Source organism: Ostrinia furnacalis, unplaced genomic scaffold, assembly GCF_004193835.3.
Source record: "Ostrinia furnacalis isolate ACB-3 unplaced genomic scaffold, ASM419383v2 OfSCF5068, whole genome shotgun sequence".
Classification (NCBI taxonomy): Eukaryota; Metazoa; Arthropoda; class Insecta; order Lepidoptera; family Crambidae; genus Ostrinia; species Ostrinia furnacalis.
Genome location: NW_021135307.1, coordinates 62,469 through 75,207, shown reverse-complemented (window position 1 = coordinate 75,207; position 12,739 = coordinate 62,469). Strand labels below are relative to the sequence as shown.

The 12,739-nt window shown below is 39.9% G+C and overlaps 1 protein-coding gene across 2 annotated transcripts in view; it reads left to right on the top strand.

Annotated features, from left to right (window-relative positions):
• The window catches only part of Dhx15 (DEAH-box helicase 15), a 41,315-nt gene that overhangs the window by 23,694 nt on the left and 4,882 nt on the right, over positions 1–12,739 (top strand). The window contains exons 7-10 of one of the 2 annotated variants that reach the window (XM_028315224.1): positions 5,186–5,240; positions 5,627–5,708; positions 7,440–7,577; positions 12,379–12,501. In XM_028315224.1, coding sequence (XP_028171025.1) covers positions 5,186–5,240; positions 5,627–5,708; positions 7,440–7,577; positions 12,379–12,501 — 398 coding nt within the window. Of the gene's footprint in view, positions 1–5,185; positions 5,323–5,626; positions 5,709–7,439; positions 7,578–12,378; positions 12,502–12,739 lie in introns of both variants that reach the window. The other variant, XM_028315223.1, reaches the window with a different exon arrangement.

Sequence of the window (12,739 nt, the reverse complement as noted above, 5' to 3'; positions counted from 1 at the left end):
GTCTGTCACAGAAAAATTTTATCGCGCGCGTCCCTGTTTCAAAAACCGGGATAAAAACTATCATATGTCCTTTCCCGGGACTCAAACTATCTCTATGCCTTTCATCAAAATCTCTTCCGTGGTTTAGGCGTGAAAGCAAGACAGACAGAATTACTTTCGCATTTATAATATTAGTACAGATGACCACACTGGGGAGTAACTCTTACTCTCGAAGAGGAAAACTAAATAAAAACAAATGGTAGTTTTCCACTGCCGCTGCGTCAGTGAACTGTTTATTTGCTAACGTTACGTTTGCGGAAAGATTTCAGAACGCGGTTAGATTAGGCTCTTACTTGCCCTTGAAAGGGTGAGCGACAAACGATACATTACTTAAAACATTCGACATAAACAAGATGGTTAAATTCATTTGAAAAAGTAAGAAGTGAGGTCCGAATTCGAATTCACAACCTTTCGCTTGCTGGGCAACGGGACTATTCCCACCTCTCTTTCCCACCACTACAACTCCTGTGTAGCCAGGGTCTACAGCTTGACCGCCAATAAAAACCCCACCAGTGAAGGTCAAGTTTGTCCCGGGGGAAAGTTAAACTGCTTAAAGTTAAACATAGGAGTTCGAAGTTAAGGTGCGACTTCTCTCCGTTGCAAAGCGGATGACAGGTGACAAACAAAGGTTTAGTAACCTTTATGAAAAAGATATGCACCACGGACAATAAACATTAATTAAGGGGGCCTATCTTGCTGGGCAAGTGGTCGTCCACTAAACAATAGAATAGAGAGTTACCCACAGTCGCAAAGTATATTTCGAGACAGATTTATCATGAACTCTTTATTGTACGTACACCACAGTACACCACATAAAACTGACTTACAGATGAATGAATGAACAACAAGTTAGAATGGCATAAGTAGTTTAGGCTGATTAGAAAGCTGGAAAAGAAAACTGATCTTCAACATTGACCAATTAAATCTTATGAGTTGTAAAGCTCAAGTAATTATGCAGGTACAGAATTTCTTTCAGTTTTCATTCTCCCATAAAACTTAATGCTGACTAAAAATCTCTGAGCCGCCCATCATCGCCTTTTAAGTATTTCCTACGTATACAGATGCTGACTTACATAAATGTCACTTCTTACCCATCAGGTCTTGTTCATATTCGGTGTATAATCGAGTAAAAGTGAACTCGAGCGCACGGACGCGGCTGGGGAAACCCCGCGCGCAGTCTGAGAAAGCAGGAAATGCTCGGTAAAGAAATAACTTTATTGCATCTTTGCAAGTTTGGTGGATTCATTTTGGAGAAAAAAACAATATTGGAGAGTTATTTCAATTACTGGATAAATATGTATTTACAGTCTAATTTTTTAGAAATCAGCAGAAATGTCATCAAACATGGCCAACTGACATAAAAATATTTTTAGTCTGTGAACTAGTGATGCGACAAAACCTCTCGTTAATCGCGAAGTGAAATTATTGTAGTACTTGCGTATCATCGCCGGGTGATCGTCAAAATAATAAAAATATGCAACAAAGTCGCAACATTGAATGTGAACTGATTATGAAATTTTCGAGAACAGGAAACAAACTGTATGCACAGATGTAATCAAAAAACACACTGTGGACAGTCAAACAATCAATGATATCTGTTAAGTTATTAAACTTCAAATAGTTGCAAAACGTTCTGTTTGACAGTGTTGCTACTAGTGACATCTCGCTCGCTCAGTCCTTTGTTGCTCTATTCCGTTAGGGAGGTAATTAATAAGATGCTATCAATTAAAAGAAGATTTTTTTTCTTTTATTAATAAGCAATGGAACAATACGTAAGCATAATAATTGCATAAAAAATGAAAATNCGCTACAACTCCTTTTTAGTTTTTTATCCAATGAAGTGGATTGATCTAAATTATGACATAAGTTTGTTCATAATTAGATTATTACTTTCATATAGGTTTTTTTTTCAGGATTAGAGTGATCTATGTTATGATTTTTTTTGTCATAACTAGATTACTCCTTTTTGTTTTAATAGTTGTACTTTTTTGTTTCAGTAAAATGATATATTTTCTATTGTCGATGTGCAAGTGCAACTTATAACTTATGTTTATTTTTTATTTTTTTTATAATTATTTATTATAAGACTAGTGAGCAGTTCACTGTGAGTGCTATTAATACAGGGTGGAAACGATAAGTGATCTCATTCGATTATTTCTAAACTACACAAGATATCGAAAAACTGCTTACAGCACCCCGATTACGGTAACTTTTAACGTCTACAATCCAGACGCGTTTCTGATTCTGCGATACGATTGGTCAAAACAGCTGACGTACGCTGTTGAACGACCAATCGTAGCGCAGAATCGAGAAGCGTGTCTGGATTGTTGACGTTATAAGTTACCGTAATCGGGGCTCTGATCTTGAAAGTGCTTTCAAACGATATCAGTAATAGGTGACAGAATTAACTGGATCTATCCGAAAAGTCAACGTGTCCTAAAATTCAAGGATAAGCCGGCGCCGCAGGATGGACAATATGGACATAGTCATGACTACTTTAGGAAAAATAAGGAAAAAAATCTATCTCAATAATTTTTTAACCCTTAAATGCATGATTTTTTATTTAGTTATGAAAAAAATATTTCAATTAGATTTTTAGTCACAGATAGGGGGAAAAATAATTAAAAAAATCTTAGTACGAAAAAAAGTATATTTTTGAAAATTAACAGTATGTAGCCAAATGTCTACACCATGCGTTTGTATGCCGTAAAATTGTTCTATGGTTTGTTTATTTGGCTTTTCAGCATGTTTGGCTCGCTATCTGAAAAGGAAATTGAGACAGCTCTTGCTGGTTTAAATGATGGTGCAGTCTCAGAAGATGATGAAAATTTAGATGATTGATGCAGTCTCAGAAGATGATGAAAATTTAGATGATGATAATATCGATTTTACCCAAACGTACGGGATTTGTTGCATGATCGGGATGAGGAGTCCATAGATCATAATTATGTTCCAAGTTAATAGTTATGTTCCAAGGGTAGATTAGACTGCACCATCAATAAAAGCAGCATGAGCTGCCTCAATTTCCTCTTCAGATAGCAAGCCAAACATGCTGAAAAAAAAAACCAAATAAGCAAACCATAGAACAATTTTATGGCATAAACGCATGGTGTAGACATTTGGCTACATACTGTTAATTTCTAGGTTTCTTAGAGTACCATTTTTTAATCTTGGATAGTAGCGTCAACTTTAAAAAAACTTGCCGCAGTAGTGTTCATACTTTTTTTTACAAAACGATGAGTCAAAATGGAGTGAAAGTAAAAATCGTTCAAAATTTTAAGGAAATAAAATATTTTGATTAACTTTTGTGTAAAAACTGCAAGGATTCTGGGGGTTTTAAGAGTTGGGGTGAACAGCAGCACTACTTAAGTTGCCGATATAAACAGAAAACCAGGAATTATTGAAAAATTGTGGTCGTGGTAATGTAAAATATCATAAGGTGTGTCAATTTTCGTTGAATTTCATCATTTATTGTGCAAGTTAAAAAATAATTGAGATAGATTTTTTTCCTTATTTTTCCTAAAGTAGTCATGACTATGTCCATCCTGTGGCGTCGGCTTACCCTTGAATTTTGGGACACGTTGTATACATAGATGGTCAGGGAATTTTGAAAAAAATGTCAGGGAAAGTCAGGGAAAAGTCAGGGAATTTTTTCGAACATTTGCAGTGGACACCAATGTTAGTGGCGGCTGCAATAGAGATCAGTTAGGGAAGATGGACTGACCATTGGGGTGTAGGTACAACTAAATGGTCAGATAAGTGATGTGGGGGGACCTAAAATGAGATACAGAGGTCAGTGGAGGCTACATACGGTACGGCCTTTTTTTACGTACCTTAATTTCGAACTCCCCCTATGTTCTTCTGATTAATTTCGTTGCGGGTCCAATGACAGTTTAACTTTCCCCCGGACAAACTTGACCTTCATTGGTTGGGTTTTTGTGGCGGTCAAGCTGTAGATCCTGGCTACACAGGAGTTGCAGCGGTGGGAACGAGAGGTGGGAATAGTCCCGTACATACGGTACGGCGGGCTAATTTCAGGAGCTCGATATACCGACAACCTCTTGCGGCGGTCCTACCGCAATATACTGAAGTCTATGGGGGGAGAACACTTAAGCCTTTTGGGTTGGATGAAAAAAGTGGATGAACGTGTTTGTTAGACCTCATTTGGGGAAAAAAATAGCGGTAGATCTATTAAAAAATACTGTTTATTTACTTTAAGTTGGTAGGGGTCCAATTTTTCGTCGTAATAATTACCAATATGTGACATTAGAAAGTAAGTTTTTTATTCATATCATAAAATTTTATAATTATGTTATTATAGTTTCGTAGATTTATTAACTGACAACTTGTTCGAATCTGTAGTCTATGAGGCTAAAGGCACACTAGCAATTTTAGACGTAGCATATTGTGTTTTTAAAGTTATACGAGTCCTACAAAATCCAAATTATTGGCCGCAATATCTTGACAATTTATTTAGAATTTTATAGGGCCCTTTCCCACGGCAATCCAGTTATGCTGTAGTATCAGTAATGCATGATCCGGCAAAACAAAACTTGTGTGTACACACAAACGTGTTAAAACTTGAATGAACAGTGTACACACAAACGTGTTAAAACTTGTGTGAACACTGAACACAAACGTGTTAAAACTTGTGTGAACAGTGAACACACAAACGTGTTTAAAATTCGTATGCATCAGTTTTTTATGGACGTTCGTGTGAATCGTAATATTAAAACGCATTTACTACTACTACTAAACGGCTTCCTGCAAAAAACGGGATGTCTTCGAGGGAAAATGCCTTATGCCAGTTTTCACCATCAATCCCTAATTTTTAAGTGACCTCTTTGAAAACAAAATTCCTGTTATGTGTTACCATAGATGTCACTTAAAAATTATGGATTGATGGTGAAAACGGGCATGAATCTAGTTAACCATTGTGTAGTGTGCCTTCAGCCGTCCACATCAGGGATGTTATGGATATCCGTAACCGTAACCGAAACTTTCGGATATCCGAAATAAAAACACATCCGTAACCGTAACCGGTATAATATTATTCCTATATCCGTAACCGAAACTACATATCCATAACATCCCTATCCACATCGCCACCGGCAGTGATCTAATGCGGCCCGCATTGCTCTTGCAGATCAAACTTAGGGTCTGTAGTTTTGCAGCTGAAGAAACTTGGCATCGACGATCTGGTGCACTTCGACTTCATGGACCCGCCGGCGCCAGAGACACTCATGCGAGCGTTGGAGCTGCTCAACTACTTGGCTGCCTTGGGTGAGTGACACACTCATTTGCTCACTCATTCACTCACTGAAACACTAAGAAACTTGGCATCGGAGACACTCATGCGAGCGCTCGAGCTGCTCAACTACTTGGCGGCTTTGGGTGAGTGATCCACTCAATCACTCATTTGCTCTCTCACTCACTCACTGAAACACTAATGCCCGTTTTCACTATCAATCCCTAATTTTATGTGACCCCTATTGGCGGCCTTGGGTGAGTGATCCACTCAATCACTCATTTGCTCACTCACTCACTCACTCACTGAAACACTAATAAACTTGGCATCGACGATCTGGTGCACTTCGACTTCATGGACCCGCCGGCGCCAGAGACACTCATGCGAGCGCTGGAGCTGCTCAACTACTTAGCGGCCTTGGGTGAGTGATACACTCATTTGCTCACTCACTCACTCGTTCGTTCGTTCGTTTCAGCCAAATGACGTCCACTGCTGGACAAAGGCCACCCCCAAGGATTTCCACAATGAACGGTCCTGCGCTGCCCGCATCCAGGCTCTTCTCGCGACCTTTACCAGATCGTCGTTCCACCTAGTAGGAGGCCTGCCCACGCTACGTCTTCCAGCCCGTGGTCGCCACTCGAGAACTTTCCTGCCCCAACGGCCATCGTCTCTACGAGCTATGTGCCCCGCCCACTGCCACTTGAATTGCTCACTCACTCACTGAAACACTAACGCCCGCTTTCACTATCAATCCCTAAATTTTATGTGACCCCTATTGGCGGCGTTGGGTGAGTGACACACTCAATCACTCATTTGGTCACTCACTGAACACTAATGCCCGTTTTCACTATCAAATCCTAAATTTTATGTGACCCCTATTGACGGCGTTGGGTGAGTGACACACTCAAATCACTCATTTGCTCACTCACTCACTCACTCACTCACTGAAACACTAACGCCCGCTTTCACTATCAATCCCTAAATTTTATGTGACCCCTATTGGCGGCGTTGGGTGAGTGACACACTCAATCACTCATTTGCTCACTCACTCACTGAAACACTAACGCCCGCTTTCACTATCAATCCCTAAATTTTATGTGACTCCTATTGGCGGCGTTGGGTGAGTGACACACTCAATCACTCATTTGCTCACTCACTCACTCACTCACTGAAACACTAACGCCCGCTTTCACTATCAATCCCTAAATTTTATGTGACCCCTATTGGAGGCGATGGGTGAGTGATACACTCAATCACTCATTTGCTCACTCACTCACTCACTCACTGAAACACTAACGCCCGCTTTCACTGTCAATCCCTAATTTTATGTGACCCCTATTGGCGGCGTTGGGTGAGTGACACACTCAATCACTCATTTGCTCACTCACTAACTGAAACACTAATAAACTTGGCATCGACGATCTGACCCGCCGGCGCCCGAGACACTCATGCGAGCGCTGGAGCTGCTCAACTACCTGGCGGCCTTGGGTGAGTGATCCACTCATTTGCTCACTCACTCATTCACTCACTCAAACACTGAAAAAAAATTTTTTTTTTTTTTCAAAATTTTATTTTACCGTTTTGTCGGCGTGATTAATATACTTACCTCCACAAAATTACAACTCTCTAGTGCCAATAGTTTCCAAGCAAAACCTCGGACAGACAGACAGACATAGAAACTATAAGGGTTCCTTGTAGGACTACGGAACCCTAAAAAGGACCTAAGCCTAGGCGCAGACCACCGATTTTTAGTTGGCCGGGCAACGCAGACCCGTTCTCGAAACAAGCGGGCAGCTCGCGCGGCGCTTTAGCGGCGAAGTGTTGTGTTCGGGGTTGTGTTGTCGAGATATTTGTTTTTATTCGGAAACGAAATGTCTGAACAACGCGGCGACAATTTTATTTCGATTCAAGTTTATTCCTAACGCTCGATTTATTGTGGGCAAAAGAAGGAGTGCGCTGCCCGCTCGTTGCCCGCTCCCTCGCCGCTGTTTTCGAGAACCGGTCTATTTGATTTCACGCATAAGATCCTGCCGCTCCCGCGCCGCCGCCGCTCCCGCCCCGCTGCCCGCTAAACTCGAGGCTGAGGCCTTATGGACAACGATTATCATCAATTTATCGATGTGTCTAACAAATCAATATCATCAAATTCCAGACGACGACGGCAACTTGACGGACTTGGGCGCGGTGATGGCGGAGTTTCCGCTGGACCCTCAATTGGCCAAGATGCTCATCGCGAGTTGCAACCACAACTGCTCCAACGAGATCTTGTCCATCACCGCCATGCTGTCAGGTCAGTACACAAGATTTATCAACCACTAGCGACCTGCCCCGACTTCGCACGGTTGCAATGGAATTTTGCAGCTTTTCTCTTCTAAAGCCTGGTCCGTGAGCACGTAGAATCCCGTCCAATGACCCCAAGCTGCCCATCCTTATCACTCGCGTGTAATTATATTGTTGTCGCGACTGGACGACACGCGCCCGCAGTAAGTGTGCAAGTGCGACAGCAACAAAATCAAAATCAAAATCAAAATCAAAAATATTTATTCAGTTTAGACCACAAGTGGCACTTATGAACGTCAATAGAAAATAATAAAAAAAGAAAAAGGTAGCCCTTATGGGGCACTTTACATGTCTCCTTATCTTTTGGGCCCTACCAGCGCTTCGAGACAAACATATGGCAAGTGCTGAGAAGAAACGCCGGAACAAACTCAGTCACCACTTATTGCCAGGAATTATCTAACGGTAAGAATAGTCAAATTTAAGTACATCAAATATGTGCAGACTGAACTGACCACGCATCCTTGTCATCAATATAGTCTCGAACCTTGTAGTACCCTTTGGACATAAGGGTATTTTTTATATGTATCTTAAATTTGTTTATTGGCAATTCGACAAGGTTGTGTGGTATTTTGTTAAATATGGTAATACATTTCCCCAAGAATGAATTACCTATCTTATGCAACCTAAATGATGGAACAGCAAGTTTATTCTTATGTCTCGTGTTAAATGAGTGGACGTCACTTTTCTTAGTAAATAAATGTATATGTTTACGGACATACATAATGTTATCAAATATGTATTGCGAAGCCACAGTCAATATATTGATTTCTTTAAAAACTTCTCTAAGCGAGTCACGTGGTTTAAGACCGTATATTGCCCGAACAGCTCTTTTCTGTAAAATGAAAATTGATTCTATGTCTGCTGCTGAGCCCCACAGTAAAAGACCATAAGACATAATACTATGAAAATAACTAAAATATACAAGCCTTGCTGTTTCAACATCAGTCAAGTTTCTGATCTTTCTCACCGCAAAGGCAGCTGAACTAAGTCTTCCCGCCAAGGCAGCAATATGGGGGCCCCATTGTAATTTACAGTCTAGGGTAATACCTAGAAAGACAGTAGAGTTTATCAGTTCAATGCGTTCATTATTTACTGTAATATTAGTATTAACTTGTTTGACATTAGGCATAGTGAATTTTAAACATTTGGTTTTTTTTGCGTTTAATAGCAAATTATTAGTTGTAAACCAGTCTAATACTTTGGAAAGAGCATTATTCACGTCGTCAAATATTTCCTGACGCCTGTCAGTTTTAAAAATTAAAGAAGTGTCATCAGCAAATAATACTATCTCACAAAGGTCCTTTGAATAAAAAGGTAGATCATTTATATAAATCAGAAAGAGCAATGGTCCCAGTATTGAGCCTTGGGGCACTCCCATTTTTAGGGGGGCGCCCGAAGAGTTAGTTCCGTGAATATTTACTTTTTGTAATCTGTCTGAGAGGTAAGAGTGTAATAGGCTTAAGGCCTTGCCTGATACGCCATAATGTTCTAGCTTAAATAACAGAGTTTGATGATCAACACAGTCAAACGCCTTCGATAAGTCACAAAATACACCAATAGCATCTTTTTTCTCCTGCCAAGCATCGAAAATGTGTTTGATAAGAGCAACCCCTGCATCGGTCGTACTTTTCCCTTTTGTGAACCCATATTGTTTTTCATGAAACAGTTTATTTAAGTTAAAATGAGACAGTAGTTGATTGAAAATAATTTTTTCAAATATTTTACTGAGCGCAGGTAGTATCGATATAGGTCTAAAGTTGGATGGGTCACTTTTGTCTCCTGCTTTAAATAATGGTATGATTTTACTATGTTTCATCAGGGTAGGGAACTGACCTTCGTTAATACATTCATTAAAGATATGAGCTAAATGGGGAGCTATAAGAGGAATGATGGGTTTTATTATGTCTGTTGATATGCCCCATATATCCTCTGTCTTTTTTATATTTAGTTCTTTGAAAGTTTTTATAATAACTATGGGGTCTATTTGTCTAAATTTTAATGGACTATTGCAAACATCAACACAACCCTCGAGAAGAGACATTGCCTGATATATAACACATAATATATATAACATAATAACGTGCGAGCGACAAGGATGGGCAGCTTGGGGTCATTGGACGGGATGGGAAGGATTCTTTTGCGCGGCTCCATCCTGATTTTAGTGAGGAGATTCGCAAATAATCTAAAGTCGCTGACATAAGGCAAATGGAGGATTTGGCCTACACTCCCTACTAGGGATGTTATGGATGTAGTTTCGGTTATGGATACGGTTACGGATATTGGAATAATATTATACAGGTTTCAGTTACGGTTACGGATATTTTTTTATTTCGGATATCCATAACATTCCTGTGGAAAGCCAAACAAGGCCTCAAGGATTTCCATAGCGACCGGTCTAGCGCTACCTCCATGTGATTCCCGCGACCTGCACCAGATCGTCTGTCCACCATGTGGGTCACCTGTCTACATGATCAGGCTGAAAGTGGAAGCAGAGAAACTGGCTATCTTATTTCCAGAGCCCTACCTTACGAACCGAGTATACAATTTTTCCTCCACTGTGATTGGGCCCTGGACCTCTGGATTTTGAGTCAGGTGCTCTTAAATTATCTTTCTACCCAAGAGGCAGAAAGATGACTAATGTCTGTAATAGGGCATGTAATATCGGAATTCCGATATTAATATCGGAATTCCGATATTAATATCGGAATTGAGTTCATGTGCTATAAAATTAATATTTGGTTATATTCGTAAGAATTCTAAGAATTCTGGATTGTTTACAATAAAAGAATGATTTTAGTCAAAATCTTTAATTTGGTACAAAACAGCTCTTCATAAAATTGAAGTATTTTAAAACCATTTTTACGTTATGGGTATCCATTGCTTTTGGTTTTTTATGTGACAAGAGGCAAACGAGCAGACGGATCACCTGATAATGAATGGTTACTGATAATGAGCCTATATGGACTAGCAAATAATTAAAGTGTTTTTGTAAAATCACAGGTATCAAACAATCTTTTACTCCTTCATTATATTACCCTGTTTTATGTTGGTGGAACGAATTTTAGAGTCATTCAAATCACGTGTTACAAAAATTGTAGAGAGGTAAAAAACTTGAATATGCTTGTAATTTGTTTCTTTGATTATCGTTGTACAACTCACAAAACCACTAGCCAGCCATATGTCAGCCATAGGACGTCCACTGCTGAATACAGGCTCCGATGCCGATTTTCACAATGGCCGGTTGGTGGCGGCCTGTATCCAGCGCCTTCCTGCTACCTTTATGAGTTCGTCGGTCCACCTTGTGGTTATGAGTCCTACGCTGCGCTTTCCGGTACGTGGCCTCCACTTCAGAACCTTGCTGCCTCATCGTCCGTCTGTTTTTTGTACTAAGGCAGAACCGTTGGAAGACCTTATCACAATGCTCGAAGACCTTAATCGAGTTTCCCAACAGGTAGGCTTTCGGATGAATATGGGACAAACGAAGCTTATGTCGAATGTCCATGTTGCTCCTTATCCACTTTCGGTTAGGAGCTCGATTCTCGAGATTGTTGACAAGTAAGTATGTCTATCTCGGACAAACGATCAGCTAGGTAGATAGATGCAATTTCGAGAAAGAGGTAAATCGTCTAATACGAAGACGAAAGTCTTCAATTAGTGTGTGTTACCAGTGATGATATACGGCTCGAAAACGTGGCCTTTGAATATAGGGCACAACGTGCTATGGACAGGGATAAGCTTGGTGTTTCTTTACGAGATCTAATCAGAAATGAGGAGCTCCGTAAACTAAGGTCGCTGACATAGCCCGACGGATTAGCAAGCTGAAGTGGCAATGGGCAGGACACATAATACGCAGAACTGACGGTCCATAGTCCAGTAAAATTAATGTTTGAAAGGGAGTTGAGATGTCGTTCTTTGTTGACCAAGTACCTATGGCAAATGCTAAAATTGATTTGGAACAAGTTAAATTAACCATAAATAGTAAAGATATTGAAATATTTGCAGTGGAACAAAAAATGATGGTAGAGACATGAGAAAATCATTGGTCTTTGCCAATCGTGTACTTTAGGCTTTGTGGCAGGTTGTGGCGAGTTTAAACGCTTTGTTTAAAACCTCAATTAAAACTTTTATCTGATTCCGATATTACGATATTGGGTCGCTCAATATCGGAATTGAAATATCGGATCTCGCAGTCCGAGATTCCGATATTACGAGATTCCGAGATTCCGATATTCATGCCCTAGTCTGTAATAAGGATGTTATGGATATGTAGTTTCGGTTATGGATACGGTTTCGGATATAGGAATAATATTATGTAGTGTATGACACACCTCTCCTTAGGCATAGTTATACTTATAAGTTAGCTGTAAGCCATTTTAGATTAGTATTAAACCGATCGTCGACGAATTAACATCTTTTCATTCCATCTCCTTGGTCCCCACATTACATGGCGACCCTGCCAGTGCTGCCTTAGGGCAGTGCTGTGCACATAATTATTATAATGTGAAATGTGATAGTGAAAAATGGACTAACAATTTTAAAGTCGAACAATTAATTTGAAATGATGCGGTAAATAATATCTTCGAAACTACCGGTTTCGGTTACGCTTTCGGATATTTTTTGTTTCGGATATCCGAAAGTTTCGGTTACGGTTACGAATATCCATAACATCCCTGGTCTGTAATAAAAAATCTCAATCAAACCAAATAAAATGAAGATCAAAGTACCTAACACAATATAATTTCTGTCCACAGTGCCACAATGCTTCGTGCGACCGAACGAAGCGCGCAAAGCGGCCGACGAGGCCAAAATGCGGTTCGCTCACATCGACGGCGACCACCTGACACTACTCAACGTGTATCACGCCTTCAAACAGAGTGAGTGGTTTGCTTGGAAATTAAACATCTTTAGTCAATAGGCTAGATGACAAATTTCAATTATTTGTCCGTCAGACAGAATAACAAAATATTAGACTCATATTTTTTATTTTCTTTCATAATTAAATAATAACAGTGCTACATCAAGTTGAAATGGCGCGTTACGTCACGCTTGAGTAGATTTTTTTACTCAAAAGTGACGTCACGCGACATTTCAACTCAATATAATACTGTAATT